This window comes from Rhinopithecus bieti, unplaced genomic scaffold, assembly GCF_001698545.2.
Source record: "Rhinopithecus bieti isolate Rb0 unplaced genomic scaffold, ASM169854v2 scaffold_36881, whole genome shotgun sequence".
Lineage (NCBI taxonomy): Eukaryota > Metazoa > Chordata > Mammalia > Primates > Cercopithecidae > Rhinopithecus > Rhinopithecus bieti.
Window position 1 is genome coordinate 19,541 of NW_016815282.1, and position 23,602 is coordinate 43,142.

Genomic DNA, 23,602 nt, shown 5'->3' on the forward strand with positions numbered 1-23,602 from the left:
GTCGCTCAGGCTGGAGTGCAGTGGCAAGATCATGACTCACTGCAGCCTCAACCTTCTGAGCTCCAGTCATCTTCCCACCTCAGCCTCAAGAGTAGCTGGGACTACAGGAGTGTGCCACCACACCTGGCTTATTTTTTTGTAGAAACGGGGTTCCACTACATTGCCCAGGCTGGTCTCAAACTCCTGGGCTCAAGTGATCCTCCCACCTCGGCTTCCCAAAGCGTTGGGATTACAGGCATGAGCCACCACCTCTGGCCTTTTTTGCTTTTTTCATTGTGATAAAATGTACATAACAAATTTGTCATTGTAATTACTATTGAAGTGTACAATTTAGTAACAATTATTATATATAGCATTGTGCAGCCATCACCACTATCTCTTTTCAAAACTTTTCATCACTCCAAAAAGAAAGTCTGTGCCCACTAAACAATAGCTCCTCAATTTTTTCCCTACCCCTAGCCCCTGGCATCCTCCAATTTACTGTTTGTCTGTATGATTTTGCCTATTCTAGATATTTTATACACGTCTAATCACACATATTTGTCTTTTGTCTGTGTCTGTCTTATTTCGCTTAACATAATGCTTTAAGTTTAATCCATATTGTAGCAGTATCAGAACTTCTTTTCTTTTTATGGCTGAATACTTTTCCACTCTAGGTATATATCACATTTTGCTTATCCATTTATCTGTTGCTGGGCACTTTGTTTCTACATTTGACTATTGTGAATAATGCTGCTATGAACAATGGCATACAAGTATCTGAGTCTCTTTTTGAAAATATTTGGGATATATTATTAGGGGTGAAATTGCTGGGTCATATGGCAATTCTGTGTTTAACTGTGAGGAACCAGCACACTTTTTCACAGAGGCCGCAGCATTTTACATTCTCACAGGCAAAGGAGATTTATTTTCTGGCATAAATTTTGAATCATTTACATTTCATAATTATGTACATGCATTATTTAAAAATAAAGAGAGGACATCCATGTGAAATGACCTGGCACATGGTAGATGCTTTAAAGATATCTATGGATGTACAGTGAATGTTGTTCATTAAAACTTCCATTTACCTGAGATGTCTGAAGTATATTTAGAGTTTTTCTTTCAAAAAAAAAAAAAGAAAAAAGAGCTACAGCAGATGTGAAATGTGGTATCATACTAAGTTTTGACAATGCAGGTTTGTGGGTACATAGAGGTTCATGAGAGTATTCTTTATTCTGTGTTTAAAATATTTCATAAAAGAAGTAAAATTTGAGGCTCCCGCTGGGTAGTGACTGAAGGGTCATATGAGGAAGGAGTTTTGGACAGGGTAGTCATATTCCGTTTCTTGATGTGGGTGCTGGCTTCACAAGTATGTTCATTTTCTAAAAACTCAAGCTGTCCACCTATAATCTGTTACACGTCTGAATCTCTGTTATACTTCTGTAAAAACTTTGCCTAGAAAAAATAAAAGAAAATAGATGAAAACATGGCTAACAAAGCACGGGAAGAACAGAACAAAACAAAGACATGTGATACTTGTGGAAGTCTGCACATACCGATATTTGTCTCATTCAACTAAAAGACTCCTCCTATGTAGCCTTCGAAAGAACTTTTTTTTTAATACTGAAAATACCTGCTATCTCCGAGACGTATACATATTTCCTAGTTCTCCTTTATATATTTTACTTCTAGTCAATGGTTCACTGTTCATTTAAAAGAAAAAAGCAACATGTGAGTTTAAAAAAAAGGTTAAAGGAACATTTCCATCATCACAAGGATAGAGGTCAATATTCTGATTGTGATATTGTACTATAGCTTTGCAAGCTGTTACCATTGGAACCAACTGGGTAAAAGCTATGTAGACTCTCTGTGTGTCACTTCTTACAACTGCATGTGAACCTATAATAATCTCAAACTTTTAAGTTTGATTAAAATAAAAAAGGACAGTATGAGACTGTCCCCAGAAAACTGGCACCCAGAGAAAGGAAACTTAAGTTCAAAATGAGCAAGCAAATAAATGTAAGAAACTACAAGAGAAAACAAAACAATGTACACTTTGGGGAAACATAGGATATTTTAACAAATGATGTCATAATGAGCAGGGCTTGTTTTGTTTTTTGTTTTTTTTTTTTTGAGACGGAGTCTTGCTCTATCGCCCGGGCTGGAGTGTAGTGGTGCGATCTCGGCTCACTGCAACCTCCTCCTCCCAGTTTCAAGTGATTCTTCTGCCTCAGCCTCCGGAGTAGCTGGGACTACAGGCGCTTGCCACCACGCCCAGCTAATTTTTTGTATTTTTAGTAGAGATAGGATTTCACTGTGTTATCCAGGATTGTCTCAATCTGCTGACCTCGTGATCTGCCTGCCCCGGCCTCACAAAGTGCTGGGATTATAGGCATGAGAGCATGGCTTTAATCGTTTTCAATAGAATAAAGCCTTTCAATGGCTAAAAAAATTATAATGCTTTTAACAAGTTAAACTTTCCAGAACTAAGAAAAAAGGAAGTAAATGTTTATAAGAATTTTTTAAAAAAGGTTAAAGGGTAAGCAACTAATGGAATAATAAATAGAACAATAGAGAGACATCAAATTCTTGGTTAACCACATTCTACTGACTGGAAAAGGTCATGCTGGACAAATGACTTCTTGAAGGAACCAACTATATAACCCCAGAATTAACACTACAGACTTGATTTCCTTCAACTCTCCTTTAGTGGCGTTATCTCCTCTGCCTACTTGTCATCCTTGAAGACAGCACCTGCTGAACAAATATAAAAAGTCCACATGTTATTACCACATTCTACATTCAGTTAATTGGTCAATAATGCATGCATCTTAGCAATTATTTATTGTGTGTGTATTACAAGCCAAGCCAGGGCATCGCCCTAAGTAATGGCGATATAAAGAGGAAAGAAATACAGAAACCCATCTCTCCTCCCCAAAAGTTCCCAGTCTATCTGGAAAAATAATTGTGGATTCACAAAATGGAGTGGGCAAATGAATAATAAGCGTAGCTAAATTTTATTGAAGTTTCAACATGCTACTTACTGTGTTAACTGTTTTCTGCATGAACTCAGTGAATCCAGCTAATAGACCATGTGTGGATATGATCTATGGTCTCGTTTTACAGATAAGGAAATTGAGGTTTAGAGTGAGGAACTTGTTAAAGAGCAGATACATTGTGGAATTCGCATTAAAACCAGGGCACTCTGTCTCAAGAACCCACATTCCCAGTCCCTGGCCCAGAGGATGGAGGACAAGCTCCCTGCAATCCTAGTGTCTCCTAGATCATCACTAAAGAGTCACTTGAATTGGGTCTAGAAGAAAGAGAGGAGAGAATCGTACAGGTGCTTGGGGGTCACAAAGGTGCTGATAGTGTTTTCCTGGCAGAGGGAGGAATCAAGCTAAAAGGAATTTACACAACAGTATCAACAGACAAAAGATGTCACTAAATTATGGGATGAGGGGATTATGTGAAACGGAGAGTGACTTTGGCTGGGGAAAATGAAGGGGTGGGGGATGTCTAAGATCAAATAAGTGACTGCTTAGGAACAGAGTCTTGGGCCACTTAATCATCATCCTGTTCTCACCTGTCTTCAGGTGAGGCTTTGTGGAAAGGTGAACAATGCTGCCACATGATGCTTGACACTTTTGATTGGCATTTTTTTCCTTCTTCTGGACACTATGGCTTTAATTGAAACCCAGGCTTCTTCTGCTGGCTATCACTGCTGATGTCCCATGACCCTGAGGTACCAAAGCTCTATTCTGTTGAGAACTGAGGGAGAATTTCTCTTTCCTTCTGTGTTATATACTATGTTGGATGGAAGTTGGGAGACAGCAAGGCACCACTGAATTCTGTTTTTATTTCATAAAGAGGTGTTTTACTGAAATTAGCTCTTTGATATCTTACATTTATTCCCCTCAAGCTAAGACATGAGTTCATAAAAGGACACTGTTTAGAGTCATCTGAATATCACCCTACTCTGGAATAAGAATTATTCCTCTGCTAACAGATTAAGGCTAAACATGCCTTATTGATTAAGGAATCTTTTAAAAACTATTATCTCTGAGAAATTTCTCAAGACCTTCTTGTAAACAGGACTTTGTTGGTTCACGTGACTAGTTCTTTAGACTGTCCGGACAGACATAAGTTCTGCAGTATACAAACCATAGGTTTAAGCCTTCCCTGCCACCTCTGCAGAGTACACATTGAAGCTAAAATAATATAGACCACACCTACCAGCCTCTTTCCACACTGTTCTTCCATCATACCTCCTCAGTCTCTCAGCATCCTCTGGTCAGCATTAACAGTACAAAGATGAAAATGTTGTACTTTTTGAGAGCAAAGCCTTACAAAAACAAGAGGGGCCAAAACAATTCTAATAAAACATAAAATCCTACTTATGTACTTGGTAGAACATTAGCCTAAAGAGGGAATAATTAACTGTTGAGAGGGGCATGCATTGGAAAGGAAAAGTAAAGGTATCACTTAACCAGAGTCTTGAAGCATTTATGCTTCAAGGAAGGTTAAGACACAGGGGTGTAGGGTGGCAGGTGTGGATATGGCTAGACAGGGAGTGGAGGATTGTCAGCAACCCAAGAGACAAAAGAAAAGGTCCAAAGATGCAAGGAAGATGCTCAATAGGTATTGAATAGGTGGAGGAATGAATGAATGAATGAATGACAATAAATGGTATTTTATAACATTTTCCTGCTTCCAAAATGTTTGCATAATTATTTTATATAATTTTCACAACACTCTTGTTAAAAGGCAGGGCTTTTAGGTCATATTTTACAGATGATGAATTTGGGGTCCTCAGAGGTTAGGTGACTTATTTAACATCACAGGAGTCATGCAACTAACATGCTATCCAGGCCCCATAACCATGCCATTGTCACCTCAGTGGCCACAGAGCATCAGAAATGATGTCCATCAGAAGCAGCAAGCAGGGCAGAACTGGTCCCCTGACCTCTTGACCTGCATTTGTTGTGCTTTGGCTTCCACTTTAGTTCTTAATTTAGATGGAAAACAGCAAAGGCTTTGTTTAGAAAGGCCTTTGCTATAAACATCCCTGATGGCACCCAGTCACCTGAAAAGCCAGAGCAACTTGTTTAGCTTGTCTAGTCACATCTGCATTCTGAAACACTGCCATGAAGCCAACAGCTGTAATCTTAAACCAAATGTCAACAATGAAATCTGATATGATGAAACAGGTTAGTACCTCTTCATAAACAGATAATGCCCAGCATTGTTTATTCTAATGGAAGGTGGTAACATTAATGTTTACTATCTGGGTAAGAACAATCCTCTTTGTCCTCTAAGAGATGCTTCTTTTCGTGTGAAATATTGAAATTGCCACACATTGCTTAAATTAAATCATGTAGATGTTGCCAATGATGATCGTTGATGTGAATGTCAGCTTCAATATCAGTGATACTCAGCAACAAAGCCAACATCTGAGAGTTTGTTTGCAGGAAGAAAGCAATTCAATTCAGGAAAATAAAGCAGAGTAATTTGATGTTCATAGCAATATTTACATCAAAGATTAATGTAATGCAATAAGAAATGAATAAAAGCTAGAGAAAAATAATCAGAGGAGTTATGAGATCGCCTTTCAAAGCCCTCATTATCAGCCTTATCAGAGAAATAAATCTATAATAGAGGATACATTGATAAAAATAGTACATGATCCTTGTCTTAATATGTCTAAGATATATCATGAAGCCAGAAAATGTGAAAGTTAACCTAAAAGTCATTGCAGGGAGAAGACACCATGCAGGCTACTCAGCAGAATGAAAAAATGATCCATATGACAATGAAACAGAAAGAACTAACTTCCCATGGGAAGATTAATGACAGGATTACCTTGAAAATCTGTCTGTTTTGTACAAATTAATATTTACAGCTTCATAAATTGTTTTAGTTGTTCAGTATATATAAATTGCGAATTATAGTTTTCTTTGGTTTTTGTCCCATTATCATAACCTAATCCCATACTCATCTCATGCGCCATTGAATCCATATAATATTCAACTTTCTGTGAAGGAATGCTCATCAAAAGTACATTTGAAATCTGAAATCTGAAATTCTGAAATCACATATTACAAAATTACATCCTGTTCTGTGAATGAGGGATTTAAGGTTATTATAGTATTTAAAAGTTCATCATGTGTTTTTAAGATGTCTATTTCAGAAAACCGGAATATAAAACTGAAAATTAAAAGAAAAATGGAAAATTGGAGATCAGAAAATGTATAGTAAACTCAGAAGTATATTCTCAAATTGAAAATCAGGACAAAAAGGTTTTATGCATTTTTTAGCAAGATTTTGCTACTATATCCATGTAGGATAATTTTGTTCTTAGTGAAAGCAACCTATTAACTACTACAATCACTAGCTTACTTTATCAGGGTTGGTGAAATGGCATGTAGCTACACCACGAAATCATACATGAATGATACCAAGTATAGGAATGAAAACTGACAAAGGATTTCCTTCTTTCCTTCGTTCTTCTCTTCTTTCTTCTTTCCTCTCTTCCTACCCCCCTCTATGCTTTACTCTTTCTTTATTTCTTCCTTTCCTTCTTTCTTTTTAAATCTCTACACTCTGAGGTAACAATCATAATACTTGGATAAATAGATATACCAAAATTTTGTGCAGACAGCTTTGGGAATGTTTGAATTTTATTAGCAATCCAATTTCAATTTATTTTAGTGGTGCTTTATCACTTTCTTATTGTCCAGGAATATGCCATGATGAACTACTCCTCTACCAAATTCTAAGCAATAAGAAGCACAAACATAAACAATTATCTCTACTGCAGCCTGTGAGTACTCTAAAGAAGCTGTATGCAACATGCTATGAGACTACAGGAAAGGACATGATTGATTCTTTCTGGGCGTGTGGGGAGACTTCTTGTAAGAGACAATATTTGATCTTGCATGGAATAGTAAAGAGGAATTTTTCAGATAGACAAAATGAGGATAAGGGTATTTCATGCAGAAGGGGTGTGGGGGAAAATTTGGTTAATCCAGCCAACAACAGATTAGATGATTCCGTAAATATTTCATGAAAACATATTTTAAAACTTGTATTTCTACAGTCAGGGTCTAATCCTACTTCATTTCTGCTTGAGTTAAGTGAGACATAAAAAAGCTTATGTTGAGATCGTGTTCAAAGGACGTCATACTTAGCCTAAAGAGGCAAGATAGTGCTCTTGGCCACTTCATAATGCTGTTCATTCAAATGATGCTGCTAATTCCAGGGTGTCATGAGTTGCCCTCAAGATGATCAAGGAAAACTCTGAAAATGTTAGTGGCTCATGATGGCAAGATATTGGGGAATGTTATAAAAATTGGCATTGATAAATGTATGTACTCTAATTTGTGAGACTTCTAATGTATCTAAAACTGCTCGCTCTTGGTTGTGACATCAAATGGTGTGTGCAGGGCACTAGTTGAGTATTCAGTACTTCTTTGCACATTCAGTAATATTGCTAACTTATTTATTTATTTGTTTGTTTTTTGTTTTTTGAGATGGAGTATCACTCTGTCACCCAAGCTGGAGTGCAATGGTGCGGTCTCAGCTCACTCCAACCTCCCTCGCTTGGGTTCAAGCGATTCTCCTGCTTCAGCCTCCTGAGTAGCTGGGATTACAGGCATGCACCAACACGCCTGGCTAATTTTGTATTTTAGTAGAGATGGGGTTTCACCATGTTGGTCAGGCTGGTCTCAAACTCCTGACCTTGTGATCCACTCACCTCGGCCTCCCAAAGTGCTGGGATTACAGGCGTGAGCCACCGTGCCCAGCCAATATTGCTAACTCTTAACCATTTATGATGTTTCCTTTCAAGAGCAGGAAAAGGAATATTTTTTATAGTTACAAAAGGATATTTTTTATATTTACATCAAATATTTTCTTTTTTTCTCACAATATTGACGTCATCATTCAAATATAACTCCCAGGCTGTGTGTACTGTAAGTTTATTTTTTGTATAAATGAATCTTTCATATCTTGCTGACTGCCTAACTTGTATTTTTTCTGGAAATATAGACTGGAATTATATTCACAGAACAGGTGTATAGATACATTAAGTTGTAAAGAAAAAAAGAGGCTTATTTTCATATTTTATTTATACCATTGTTCTGATATTTAAAACTGCAAACTCAGGGGCAAAGTGATCCAAAATCATCTTAATGCAGTGAGATTCAAATGCATTAAAACTGTAGATTTTACAGCTTAAAGTCATTTTATAAATGATTTACTTCAGTATCCTCATATTCAATATGAGAGACATTGGTCAAATGAGGTAATGACTTACTCTTGATTGCTGTTATTTTACAAATTATGGAATTAGAACATCAATTTTTGGATTCCCAGCTCTGTGTTCCTTCCCCTACTCTATTGTGGTTACCCATATATCAATATATTTTTAAAATATAATCATAAAATTAAAGTTTTAAGGGGCCCTTAAAGATAATTTAGTACTCCTCTTCTTTGAGTGAATAGAACTATTGTATTCTGCACAGACAGTAACCTATTAATTTCTGAAGAAAATGACATATGGTAAATTAGAGTATTATTTAAATGTCATCCCAAGCTATTGTTTTTCTCTTTAAATAAATGAAAGTGAGTTTCATTCTTAAATAGAATATTATTATATTTTGGCACAAACATTACTTTGATACTATAGCAAATTTCAATAAAAATGGGATACAATTTGTCCACAACATATCTATTTCTGAAAAAAAGAAACTTCACCACTATTTTTGAAAGAGCAGTGTCACTAAAATATGCTTACAAGTTGTCTTAATTGCTAAGGATTCATTTAATGCAAATGATTCATTATGTAGTATAAGTGTCCCTGCCTCCGACCACTCTGGGATTTTTGCTGTGAAAAATCGTCCTATCTATATCTCTGCAAAAAACAAGCAGCCATCACAAAGACACAGTGCCATCAGTTCCCTGCAGTTTGTAAGCCCACACACAGAAAGCACCAGGAACATTTTTGTCTGTAAAATCAGACATTAATCAAACAACTCCAAAGTCTACTTGAGTTCGATTTGATGGACAGTGCTACGTGACTTCAGAAGTATCCACTAAGGCCTGGACTTCATGTGGAACACCGTATAATGAGTGCATGTCTACTAAATGGGCTGTGATCTCTACTATTGCACTGTTTTAGATCACCTTCCCCTATGTCTTTGAGGAAGGTCTTTGGAGACAAAGTGTCTGGATTCCAGTTCCTGCTCTGGGGCAGGCTAGATATGCAGCTCCATTCTGATCCTCAGATTCTTTATTTGTAACATGAGAATAAGAACACCTAGCTTGAAAAGTTTTAAGGAAGGTCAAATAAAATAATACTTTTAAAACACCTAAGCATATTACCTTGGACATATAGAAATAAATACATCCTATACATATAATATCCCTGTGGAATTGCAAATGTTTACATACCAAATACAGACAGTGCCCAATTTATGATGTTTTTGACTTAAGATTTTTCAAATTTATATTGGTGCAAAGTTAATACACATCCAGTAAAAACTGCACGTTGTATTTTCAATTTTGATATTTTCTTGGCTAGTGTTATGTGATAAGATACTCTCTTGCAATGCTGGGTAGCAGCAATGAGCCACAGTTCCTAGTCAGACATGCAGTCAGGAGGATAAACAACTGATACTCTACATTGTATTATGTTGCCACATGTTTTTGCCCAACTCTAGGATAACAGAAGTGTTCTGAGCATGTTTAAGGTAGAGTGGGCCAAGCTACCATGTTCTGGAAGTTAGGTGTATAAAAAAATGCACCTTTCAACTTATGACATTTTCAATTTACAATGGAGACCTTGTCTCCAGACTGTCCTGGTATAGGTTCTCCATGAGGGCTCTGCACCTGCAGCACACTTCTGCCTAGACATTCAGGGACCTTGTCTCCAATGTAAATTGGAGGGTTAAAGTAGCAGGGACATAACCCCACTATAAGTCAAAGAGTAACTGTATTGTGATCCACTTTCAAGACGCAGATGGACCCATCACAGCAGTTTAATCCAACCTCCATCCCAGAGTCTTCACAAATGCTGACCCAAGAAAATTCTCGGGACGATTCAGGGGCCTCTGAAATCTGTTCTGAGATGTTGATAAAGAACCTTAGTAACTTGACTATCAATGCCACTAATGAATCCCTTTCCCCTCTACCAGAAGAGTCACTCCATCGAGTGATAGATGGAATTGCTGCAAGAGCACCAGTCCTCAGGGAAATCAGAGATGACTTGATTTACAGGAGGAGAGGAGTAAGAACATTGCTGTCTGTGCAGAGAGAAAGGATGGCAAGATTCAGATACATGTTACTCGGCAGAGTTCGTACGCATGAAAGAATACTAACAAACACTGGGCTTAAGGGAGTTAGGAAGGAATCAAGACCATTCAAATGTCCCTGCAGTTTCTGCGTGTCTAATGGATGGGATCCTTCTGAGAATGCTAGAATAGGGAATTATGACACCAAGCCACTTCAGCCATAAAACTTGTTCTTGCACCTTTTTCTTCTTGCTGGTAATCCTATATAGCAGGTTGTGAAAGCTATTCTATGCTAGTATAGACTATACACCAATAATATTAACAAGTTCTAGGATATATTTTTCTTCTTGTATCTTTTTCTTCCTACTATGATACTAGTCATTTGTAAGGGATCTGTGTCATTTGAATGTATTTGAATAACTTTAGCTTTACTGTTTGATTTGACCCAAAGACATAAGTATTCCCATGTGTCTGAGAAGCCCAAAGTCAGTGAGATGACACCCAACATCAAGAAATTGAAGCAAAGTTACTTGTGGATAAAGAAAGCATTAGGTAGTTTGGCTATAGCATAATAACTAGATTTTCTGGCTTTCAAAAATTTGGATTGCAATCACAGCAAACGTTGTTATTTTTACAGTTTTCAGTACAAAAAGGTGTTTATATAGAAACAATAAAGTTGACATTTGAGTACCTTTTAAAAAAAATAAAAAAAAATGACAAGGCACATATTTCAATATTATTGAGAGAAATAATTTTAGGGGAAATCATTGTGTTTGATAGACACAATGTGTTTGATAGATGCTTTTGTGAAGGCAGGATACATGGCTTTTCATAATCCTTATTGAAAGTAAATAGAGAAAGTTGAGAAATATTTACAAATCAGTTACCATAAAGGCACAAGATACAAAAAGGATTAGTCATGTACTGATTTAACAAATCTATACATATTCTTTATTCTGCCATTATAAAATTGATTTGGAGGCAAATGTGCTGCAAATGGAAGAGACGCTCCTGTAATACTGTTTTTATTTGCAGAGTATTATTTTTATTTCCTGAGACTATAATCCTTAACCTAAAGACTATAATTACAACAAGGAATTTGCACATGCTTTTTTATAGAAAATGTTGCCTGTTGCAGTATTTTTACAGTAAATTGGATTTACTTACCAAATCATAAAGTACAAAATAGCCCTTTGATGTTTAGCTTAATATCTATGTCTGCCCTTGCTAAATATCTACTAATGCATCTACTATATATGTGACATGAATTTATTTGTTCATAAGAAAGTGCTTTAATTTTAAATTTCTCCTTTTAAGGCTGTTTGCAAAAAACTTAATTTATGATGCTAATATATTTATTTGCAAACAAAACACAGAGATTACTTCTTCTACAATGATGAGTACAAACCAATGCTGACTGTGGCTAGTAAGGTTGGTATTTTTGTTATTTTGGTTACCTATTCTCACTTCCACCATTTGACATGTATGCTAGGGCTGACAGAAAAACAAAAGTAGAATCATTTTGCCTTCTTCTGAGGGAAAATAAAATTTAATACACCAGGCTTCAGAATTGAGTCACCTGTCCTGCTGGGACATGGGTTTTTGTCTTAAACTTTGTCCCCACCGTCCTATAACAATTACCTACAAATTCGAAGATCCCCTCTTCAATTTGGAGATATGTTTCCTCTTTCTATTTCCCTTACTAGATACTGGCATCCTGACCAGAAACTCAAGATTATGACTGGTGACTAATACCTGCTGAGAACTCTCTCCAAGTCCTGGTGTGTGTTGGTTTGTCCTAGTCTCTTAACAAGTTCTTCTCCAAGGTTCTCTGGAGACTTGCTCATCAAAGAAGTGACAACCAAACACCAACTTTTGTTTTGTGGTGCCCTGATTATATCTCACACTGAACAAAAGTTCATGTAAAACCTTGCAGTTTGAATCATGAACCTGGCGTTGCTTTTCCCTTTGAGCATAAGGATTATCCTGGCTAATGGCATCAAGACAAAGCCATCCGTTGAGTAATTGGTTAGTCTTGGGAACAAAAAGGTAAAACAAAGGGGCTACAGGCCCCATACAAATCAAAAACCCAGCATGGAAATCATTAAATCTTAAGGCTCCAAAATAATCTCCTTTGACTCCATGTCTCACATCTAGGCTGCACTGATGGAAGGGGTGGGCTCCCAAGGCCTTGTACATCCCCATCCCTATGGCTCTGCAGGGTGCAGCCTCTGTGGCTGCTTTCACAGCCAGGTGTTGAGTGCCTGTGGTTTTTCTAAGTTCACAGTGCAAGCTGGATCTACCATTCTGGGGTCTGGAAGATGATGGCCCTCTTCTTGGAGCTCCACTTGGCAATGCCCCAGTGAGAACTCTCCATGGGAGCTCCAATTCCACATTTCCCCTACAGACTGCCCTACTATAGGTTCTCCATGAGGGCTCTGTGCCTGCAGCACACTTCTGCCTAGACATTCGGGCATTTCCATACATCCTCTGAAATCTAGGCAGAGGCTCCCAAGCCTTAATTACTTCCCTCTGTGCACATGCAGGCTTACCACCATGTGGAGGCCACCAAAGCTTGTGGCTTACACCCTCTAAAGCAGCAGCCTGAGACATATCTGGGGCCCTTTTAGTCATGTTTGGAGCTTGAGCAGCTGGGACACAGAGAGCAGTGTCTGGAGGTTGTACAGGGCAGCAGGGCCCTAGGCCTGACCTGCAAAACTATTCTTCCCTCCTAGGCCTCTGGGCCTGTGACAGGAGGGGCTGCTGTGAAGGTCCCTGAAATTTCTTCAAGTCATTTTCCCCATTGTCTTGGCTATTAACATTCAGCTCCTTTTTGCTTATGAAATTTCTGCAGCCAGCTTGAATTCCTTCCTAGAAAATGGACTTTTCTTTTTTACCACATGGCTGGGCTACAAATTTTCCAGAATTTTGTGCTCAATTTCCCTTTTAAATATATGTTCCAGTTTCAAGTTATCTCTTTGAGTGTGCATATGAGTATACACAGTTAGAAACAGTCGGACCATGGCTTGAATGCTTTGCTGCTTAGAAATTTCTTCCAACAGATACCCTAAATCATCTCTCTCAGGTTTAAAGTTCCACAAATCTCTAGAGCAGGGACCCAATGCCTCCAGTCTCTTTGCTAAAGCATAGCAAGAGTCACCTTTATTCTAGTTCCCAATAAATTCCTCATTTCCATCTGAGACCACCTCATCCTGTATTTCATTGTCCATATTACTCTCAGCATTTTGGTTACAACCATTCAACAAATCTCTAGGAAGTTCCAAACTTTCTCTCATCTCCCTGTCTCCTTCTGAGCCCTCCAAACTGTTCCAACCTCTGCCCATTACCCAGTTCCAAAGCTGCTTCCACATTTTCAGGTATCTTTATACCAATGCCCCACTTCCCTGGTACCAATTTTCTGTATTAACCCATTCTCACAGTGCTATAAAGAAACATCTAAAGCTGGTTAAATTATAAAGAAAATATATTTAATCAGCTCATTGTTCTGTGGACTGTATAGGCTGTTTGCTGTTTGCTGAAAAGAAATTCTTGTTTCTATGACTCACTTTGGTGGAGAAAGAGGGGCAAGAGATAGAGTAGCAGGAGAAAGTCAGAGAGATGTTAATTGTGATGCCTTCCAATCTCCTTTAATTTAAACTATTCAGCATGCCAAAGCATCATACTTTTGAGTATCATTTTCTGAGCCTCAACAGTTCCATGCTAAAGTACTATTTCTGTCAAATTTTGCTTTTTGAAAATAGTAAGCTATTTAGATAAATTATCTCTCTCTCTCTCTCTGACACACACACACACACACACACACACACACCTCAAAACTTTGAATATAAGAAATTAAAACCATGTTAAAAGTGTCGAAGAGCAAACAAAACTATAGGAAGATTCCAAGTCAAAGTTTTACCCTAAAGTGAAAATCCAGGGAGCTTAGCAGAGTAAAGAACAATTAACCTTATCTTCTCTCTCATCCCCAAAAGACTTTGAGTTTTCTTCATTTTGGGTGATTACATTACCTGGCTTGAGCAAAAATGAGGGAAAGAGAGAAAGAGGGGTACAAAAGTCAAAAGTTAGAGCTTGCCCAGAAAGGAGAATCTGGGNCCAAAGCATCATACTTTTGAGTATCATTTTCTGAGCCTCAACAGTTCCATGCTAAAGTACTATTTCTGTCAAATTTTGCTTTTTGAAAATAGTAAGCTATTTAGATAAATTATCTCTCTCTCTCTCTCTGACACACACACACACACACACACACACACACCTCAAAACTTTGAATATAAGAAATTAAAACCATGTTAAAAGTGTCGAAGAGCAAACAAAACTATAGGAAGATTCCAAGTCAAAGTTTTACCCTAAAGTGAAAATCCAGGGAGCTTAGCAGAGTAAAGAACAATTAACCTTATCTTCTCTCTCATCCCCAAAAGACTTTGAGTTTTCTTCATTTTGGGTGATTACATTACCTGGCTTGAGCAAAATGAGGGAAAGAGAGAAAGAGGGGTACAAAAGTCAAAAGTTAGAGCTTGCCCAGAAAGGAGAATCTGGGACCTAAAAGAGCTAAATCCTTAGTGTTCAGGAAAACAAGAACTTATCTCTTCCTCAGGGAATCAAGAAGAAAGCCATGTGGGTGTTGAACAGAGTGAGAGAAAAGGCGAAAGGAAAAACATCAAGAACACACGCCCATGAATACGCCTTATGGTTGATACAAGAGCTAGAGAGAAATTATTTAGGCAGATATTGAGGTTAAGAGAGTCCTCAGTAAGGTGTCCCTTTTAACAAAAAACAACCCCCAAATCATTTCTTTTCTAACAAAGAGAAGCCTGTAAAATCAAGCTACAGACATAAATAAGCAAGCTGGAATCTTATGTAGGTAAATGCCAGCAGCTGTGACAATAGGAAAAGGCTACCTGGGGACCAGGCATGTTCAACATGGAGGTTCCCTGTTCCTTTTGTTTGTCACCACGTGTGCAGTAAAAGGCAGGCAACATAGCGCAGGCCAGATAGAGACTCTATCTGCATAATAAAAGATTAGGGTGAGATGGCCAGCTTCTTTGCATGCTATGCAAACAGCACATCTGGTCCAACCAGTCTCTCGGGCCCTCTGCAAATCATACACCACCGCCTCAAGCTCCTCTATAAAACCCCGTGCACTTCACCACAAAACTGGAAGACCCACTCAGAAGCCTCTCTCTGCAGAAGACAGAGCGATTATCTTTCTTTTGACTTTCAAACCTCTGCTCTCAAACTCATTTCTTGTGTGTCCGTGTCCTCGATTTCCCTGGCATGAGACAACAAACCTCAGGTATTGACCCCAGACAACGACACTGCTTCACTGTAAATGTGTTAAGACAAGGAAGCATTATAAGAGATAAAGTCAACTAATAAAGATTTCATCAGGAAAATAAATAAATAGACACACTAACATGTATCTATACAGATATACCTATATATCCTAGTGCATAGATATACTAACATTTATATATATACACACTAGCATATGTTTATATACTAGCACATATATATGTATACACACACTACCATATACACAGAAAAGTAGAGGATTCAAATAAGCTCAATTAGAAATGAAACTGGAGACATTACAACTGACACCACTGAAATACAACATTTTTCACAGAATTAGAAGAAACAATCTTAAAATTCATATGGAACCAAAAAGATGTCCCAATTACCAAAGCAATTCTAAGCAAATAGGACAAATCTGGAGGCATCACACTATCAGACTTCAAATTATACTACCACACAATAGTTACCAAAACACCATAGAAATGGTATAAAAGTAGACCCATAGAACAGAATAGACAGCCCCAAAACTAAATTTAATATTTATAATCAACTGATCTTTGAGAAATCATACAAAATCATAAACTGTGGAGAGGACACGATATTCAATAAATGGTGTTTGTAAAACTGGATAGTCACAGGTTGAAGAGTGAAATTGGATCTGTATCTCACACCATATGCAAAAATCAACTCAAGATAGATCAAACACTTAAATCTAAAACCTAAAGCCATACAAATTCTAGAAGAAACTCTAGGAAAAGCCCTGTGGACATTGGTTTAGGTATAGAATTTATGACTTAGACTCCAAAAACAAAAGTCACAAAATTAAAATAATTAAACTGAAAAGCTTCCACACAGCAAAAGAAATAATCAACAGAGCAAACACAAACAGACAACCCACGAAATGGGAGTAAATATTTGCAAAGTATGTCTCCAACAAAGGACTAATATCTAGAATCTACAAGGAACTCAACAAAATTAGAATGAAAAAAACAAAAAATCCGTCAAAAATTAGGCAAATGACATAAACATTTTCTCAAAAGAAGATATACAAACACAAATGTCCAACAAACATATAAAAATGCTCAACATCACTAATCATCAGAGAATTGTAAAGTAAAACCACAATAAAATATGACATTATCCTAGCCAGAATGGCCATTATTAAAAAGTTAAAAAACAACAGATGTTTGCATGGATGTGGTGATAAGGAAATACTTTTACACTGCTGGTGGAATGTAAATTAGTGCAACCTCTATGGAAAACAGTACGGAGATTTCTTAAAGGACTAAAAGTAGATCTACTATTAGATCCAGTAATCCCACTTCTGGGTATCTACCCAAAAGGAAAGAAGTCATTATGTGAAAAGATACCTGTATGCATATGATTATCACATAACAATTCACTATTGCAAAGATATGGAGCCAATGTAAGTGCCCATCAGCCAATAATAAAGAAAATGTGATATATATAGATATATATATATGTGTGTGTATATATATATGAATACAACTCAGCCATGAAAAAGAATGAAGTAATGTCTTTTGCAGCAAATTGGATGGAGCTAGAGGTCATTATTCTAAGTGAAGTAACTCAGGAATAAAACACCTAATACTGTATGTCCTCAATTATAAGTAGGGGCTAAGCTACAGCTATATGAAGGCATGTAGAGTGGTGTAATGGACTTTGGAGACTCAGAAAGAAGTGGGCAGGAGGGAGGTAGGGAATGAAAAACTTCATATTAGGTACAATGAACACTGCTCAGGTGATGTGTGCACTAAAACCTCAGACTGGACCACTATTGTGTGTGTGTGTGTGTGTGTGTGTGTCTGTGTGTGTAAATTAAAACAGAAACAAAACATTCTGTAATAATCTATAAGCATTAAGAAATCTTGGCCAGTGATACGGAAAGTGAGGCAGGATTAGGAGGTCACTGAAGTCAAAGGGTCTTCAGGACTAGTCACCGTGTTACTGGGACAGTGTAGGGGTTGTCCTTTCTAATTTTTATTTGGAGCCAGACAGTTAATGCCAAGAGACTGAACTGTAATTCTCCTATAGGCAGGAAACTATGGCCAGAGATTTGTGTTTTGGAATTAGACCATTTTACTTTCACTTTCTATGCAAGGACAACACTCTATGTTGTTTTCTCAAAGTCATTTAAGACTGAGTATTACCATTCTTATGATTAAGATTTCTTTGCTGAAGTAAGAGAAAAATGATCCCAATGCTGAAAAGATGTAGAGTCTACTGTAGGAAACAAAGATCAACTCCCGATAGAAGGACAACGGAAGGCATTGAAAATGGCATCTTTAATTTAGGTTACAGAATCTACCCAACCAGGATTACAGCAGGTAGAAGTGTTATAATGTTTATCAAATACTTCAAATACCACACACACACACACACACACACACACACACACACGATTAAATATTTAATTCAAGCACTAACTGGAATCAAATATTACACTAAAGGACACAGTCTAGACAAAGTTAGCTGGTGCTTAAAGAGGAAGTCCAAACTCAAGAGGCAGTTCCTGAAAGAGCTTCTGTTCCTTGTATCTCAGTCAACAAACCAGACTTTGCCAATTAACATATTAAATACCAGAAAATTAAATTTTATTAGTTAAATAGTCACAATAAATAGAATAATAATTTTTTGTTAATGAACTCTTATAGGCAAAATGAAAAGTAGTTAAGGTTTACGGACTGACTCAAACTATAGGAGATATTGTTCACCCAATGCACAGAGATTTTAAGAATCTAATGAGGTTGGTAGAATTTACACTTTTGGATGAAACCCAAGGCTTTACTAAACTGAAACGCTTCCACGCAGCCATGTGCCCACTACTTGTTTAGGATTATGGTTCTTAAACCTGAGTGCACATTAGAAGTACTTGCTTTTAAAAGCTGCAAATGTCCAAGTCACACCTCGTAACAATTAAAGCAGAATCCTTAGGGGAGGAGTCCAGGAATTAGTGGTTTTTAAAGCTTCCTAGGTGATTTCAATATGCAATCAAGGTTGGAAATCACTGGTTTGAGAGGATATATAATGCTAACTATTATAAATGCTGGAGATTCCAGCCTTTGCAGTGGTTTTTATTAGCATAGGATGGTCCTCTTATGCAAAGAATTAGTTAAAGTATCTAAACAGACAGAAAGCTGAACTGCATGGAGTCCACAGAACAAGTTTCATGAACTATTTTGTGCCTGTTTGGTGATTAGTGTTTGAGTGATCTATGTCTGCATATGTGGCAGTATTAATTCTAAGACTTGATTTAACCTGACAGAAAAGTTTATGAGAATACCTTTATTCATCCCCAACTTTAGGACAGCATGGTCTATCAAAAATAAACTAAGGATTGTGTAAGACCAAATTGGCCTAAGTCAGATTTAGGGGTGCTGGTGATATAATCTGTTATCTACCCAACCATGAGCTCTTTGGTGTAAGGTAGTCACAATTTTTGTCTACTATAGTCTGGACAATGTTTTAAATTGAGGTAAATTCAGTAAATTCTGTTCTGAAACTCTATCTTTTTAGGGTAACATTCTCCTAATTCAGGAATTTTCTGTCTTCTCTTTCCTTCTATTTGCCCTGGAGGTGATCTATGTTGTAGCAATGATTTATAAATAACCTGGCATTTGGAAAAGAGAGAGTGAGAGATTTTCTTTGTGTATAACAATATTTGAATCAACAAGAACCCATTTGGCTGAGATGTATAAACTTAATTGATCTTATTGGTTAATATCTATCCACTGCCTCTATTTTTCAAATGTCCATGTCCCTCTGCTCTGTGGTGCCTATCAATTTATTGCATATCAATATGTGTCTTCATTTTTCTGTCATTTTGAGGACTCTTCAAGTCTCCAGTCCACTCAGCCATTTTGTGTCCTTTTGAAGGTGTAGGCTACTTTCACAATTTAGCAGTGATACACATTGAGGGATATTGACTCACAACTTGCTACTCTAAAATTAAGGTGCTAAAGTGGCCTTGTGACCTCTCTAGGAGGCTTTTATTAACCCTTTTTTTATGTTTGGGTTCCACTAAGCCTGTCTAATTTCTATCACATAAAAATCGCCCTAGAAAATTTAATCCACAATTTAACTCCCTTGATCATATCTTCCAATTATTTTGGCTTCTCTAATATGTGGGTTCTTTTTTTGGCCAGGGACAGGAAACTGTTCTCACATCATTATACAATTTTTTAAGTTAACTGAATGTGGCGTACATTCCAGGTCTGCTTGCTTCAAGGCAACTTTATTGGAAAGCTAGACTTTCACAATTCCTGTGTGTTCTGTGAGTTTTTGTAAAACTCTGCTCGTAAACTCTCTTGACTTCTTTATTCTCAGCTGAGCTATCCCTCCCCTGATTCAAGGAACACCACTGAGCCAATGAGTACAGTGCCCAATATTGTCAGAAATTACAAGAGAAAGAAATGCTTTGGTTATTATCAACATACTGCTTACTACCACCCTTGTAACAATGACTTGTTTTTGAATGGATGGACTTGGGATAACATTTTATCAAGATATCTGTATTAGCTTATGTTTAATATGATTTTTTTCTGTGAGAAAATTAGAGATCTTATGTGTTAAGTGACTTGCCTGAGATCATAGTGCTAATTAATAGCAACTGCGGGTGCAGAAAAGTGAGTGTTTTTCTGTTGCTGGAAGCTCTAGAACTTGGATGAGAGAAATGAAAACTGGCTTCCAGCTATAGCTAGCTCAATATGAATAATTCATAAACGCTGCTGTGCTTTAGAATCAGCCACAAGTTTCTGCAAAATACATATGACTCTCCAACAGTAAGTTTGCAGATCAGCAAGTCTGGGGTAGGTTTTCTCTCTCTGTATTTAAGAATAATGTTCACACATAATTTCTATATTTTAAAATATAAAGCTCAAGAGCATGGATAATGCACAATCTTTCTCAAATATTACCATCCCTGGACTTCTTTTCATTATTCTTTCCCAGTTTCCCAAATACGAAATAGAAGGTTGCTAAGGGAGGCATTAACTTTGATGTCTGTACAGCTTGATGGTGTGGTTTTAACACTTTTGTGTACTTCAGGATCATCCAGGATATTTTTTATAAATATAATTATCAGGTGCCATGCCTAAGTTGCTGGAACTACTTTATGGACATTTGAAAATGGATAATTAATAAATGAGCATATACTGGAATTTGATCTGAAACCTGCTTTTATTGTATCTTGAAAGTGAGTCTTTGGGACACTATCAACTCTTATCCATCTCAAACCTTTTGGCTGCACTTGCTTATTTACCAAAAAAGAATTTAATATATGAACCAAGTTTGACTGGGCCATAGGGTTTGTTAATCTAAATATTTGCCTCTAGTAGTTGAACCTTTCTTCCTGCAAAAGTCTGCCTTCTGGTCCTGTCTTTCAAACATAGCCTGGCAGTTAGGAAGTGAGCATATTTGTTTGTTGGAGGATTTGACAGGATGCTCTGTAAAAACAGTATTTCCCAAAGCGTTTCTGAGTCCGATAGTGAAAACATCTTCCAAACCTACTAAATGAGCTGTGATGTTTGCTCAGTGGAGAATTTGAAATCAATGTACTGATTGATAAATACCTGCCAAGCACCATCTGCCTCTAATTCTCAAAAACACAGGTGGTAGAAAGTTTGGGCTTAAACGGTCTGTTGACTAACAGGATTTGTTTATAGTTTAATTATTTTACAGATAAGGGACAGATGTATGATACCAGGTCCAAAGGCAGTGTACCTAGGTATTGGCAGAAACCATTACTTCTTGGCTTTTTGTGTGAATCCCCAGAAATATACAGACAAGAGTCCAAAAGCCTGTGTGGTGAACTCCATTGCTTGGATCGCCAGAAAAAGCAGGTGAGAACCATTAGAAAAAATGCCTCTGTCGGCGGGCGGATCACGAGGTCAGGAGATTGAGACCATCCCATCAGCGTGTTTTTTTACATAGGTGAATACCACGGGCAGTCTCACTAAAAATTAATATTGACAATAGAAGAACAAAAAAATTAGGCCAGGACGTGGATGAGCCGGACCCTTTAGTCCCAGTACTCGGGAGCTGAGGCAGGGAGAATGGCGGTGAACCGGGGAGCGGAGCTTGCAGTGAGCCAAGATCGCGCACTGCACTCCAGCCCTGGGCAACAGGCAAGACTCCGTCTCAAAAAAAAAAAAAAAAAAAAAAAAAAAAAAAAAAAAAGAGAAAAGAAAGTATAATATAAGAGAGGACTAGAAGAAGAGGAAGGAGATAAAATGAAAAGAGATAAGAATTTCTAAAATTAAAAGGTGATCCTGCAAGAAAAAAATCTTCAATTTTAGTCACAAAACAGACCTACCTCCTGATTTCTGTTGCTATCTGCTCCACATCCAGAGAGACCTAAAAATAGTGGAGAAGTCAGAAAACATAAAGGAAGTAATAGCCGAAGAGCACTGGAAAGAAACAAAAAAATTTTTGAAAAGTTATTTCTTATGGAAGAAAATATCTTCCACTTTCTGATTGGCTTTATTCACTGACACGCAGGCATTGACATTGTATATTTTACATGTTACCCTAACTACACTCTGAAAACATTCAGTGCAGGTATGATGTGATATTTATTGTGGTATTTCCAGCCTGAAGCATAATATTTAGCAATGGCAGGTGTTTAATATGTGTTCTTTAATGAATGAACATATTGAAAATATCTCAGTTCAAGTGGAAGGGTAAAATGAAGCAGAAGAAAAGAAATAAATTATTTGGACATAATGTAATAATACATATATTTTCCAATTTGTGTCCTTTCCTTCCCTTATTTATTGTTTTCTTCCTTCCTCTCTCCTTCATTTTCATCTCTTCCCTTGCAATCCCTTCTTCCTCCCTCCCTCCTGCAATCCCTCCCTCCCTCTTTTCCTTCCTTCCTTCCTGCCTTCTTGCCTTCTTTCATTCTTACTTCTTTCCTCTCTCTCTTTCCCTCCCTCTCTCCCTCTCTTCCTTCTGCTGAAATTGAGGGGACTAAGGCTGAGAGCCTAGGTGACTTTTCAAAGCTTGTCTATTAAGGCTATGGGGATGATTGGTACGAGGGCCATTCCTTTTGTCACCCAGGCCATTTCTCTTTTTACCACATCATACATACTCTTTCTAGATTTATGTACAATCAGTAAAAGAAAAACTATCACCATGAAATGAATGAAACTCCTCATTCCTCTCTATGCATTGCTCTAAAATTATTACATCTAAAGAAATTAGTGGCACTTCACACTCTGCTGTATCTCATGCATAGGAAAGGTTTGGCTGTGATGACAATTAAAATAACATAAATGATAGGAAACAGAACTTGTTAATAAGTTTGGGTCAAAAGGGACAACTCACCTGGAATATCAACACAACGAGTATTTTCTAAAATTGACAACTCTGAATTAATTACTATCTTGGACTTTATCACACTTTCAGCTATATCTTTACAACACCAAAATCGAAATGAAAATATGAAAAATCTGTCAGTTCCTATTTGTTTGAGTATACAATTCCATATATGTGCAAGTCATTTTTCTGGCTAAACCAATCTGTAATTTTGGTATAATGTGAATGTATCCACAAATATAATTTTCTTTTGTATTGTCAGGTGAATATTTTGGGAGGCATGAGACTTGAATACCTTGAGGGCACAGCCTTTCTGCATCCTCAAGGGAAGTTTCTTAGCCACCGTCCTATCCACTAATATTAAAACTAACAGTATGGCTGGGCGCGGTGGCTCACGCCTGTAATCCCAGCACTTTGGGAGGCTGAGGTGGGCGGATCACGAGGTCAGGAGATGGAGACCATCCTGGCGAACACAGTGAAATCCCGTCTCTACTAAAAACACAAAAGAAATTAGCCAGGTGTGGTGACTAGTGCCTGTAGTTCCAGCTACTCGGGAGGCTGAGGCAGGAGAATGGCGTGAATCCAGGAGGCGAAGCTTACAGTGAGCCGAGATTGCGCTACTGCACTCCAGCCTGGGTGACAGAGCAAGATCCTGTCTAAAAAAAAAAAAAAAAAAA

At 37.5% G+C, this 23,602-nt stretch overlaps 1 protein-coding gene across 1 annotated transcript; it reads left to right on the forward strand.

Moving 5' to 3' along the window:
- The first annotated feature begins 10,003 nt into the window (after positions 1 to 10,003).
- On the forward strand, positions 10,004 to 10,978 carry LOC108515898 (developmental pluripotency-associated protein 3-like). The gene has a single exon (XM_017853082.1). The coding sequence runs from the start codon at positions 10,004 to 10,006 to the stop codon at positions 10,496 to 10,498; it is 495 nt and encodes a 164-aa protein (XP_017708571.1). The 3' UTR covers positions 10,499 to 10,978.
- The last annotated feature ends 12,624 nt before the right edge of the window (positions 10,979 to 23,602 follow it).

Bases quoted from the DNA above. Each gene is read 5' to 3' on its own strand.
- LOC108515898 (XM_017853082.1), top strand. From the start codon at position 10,004: ATGGACCCATCACAGCAGTTTAATCCAACCTCCATCCCAGAGTCTTCA.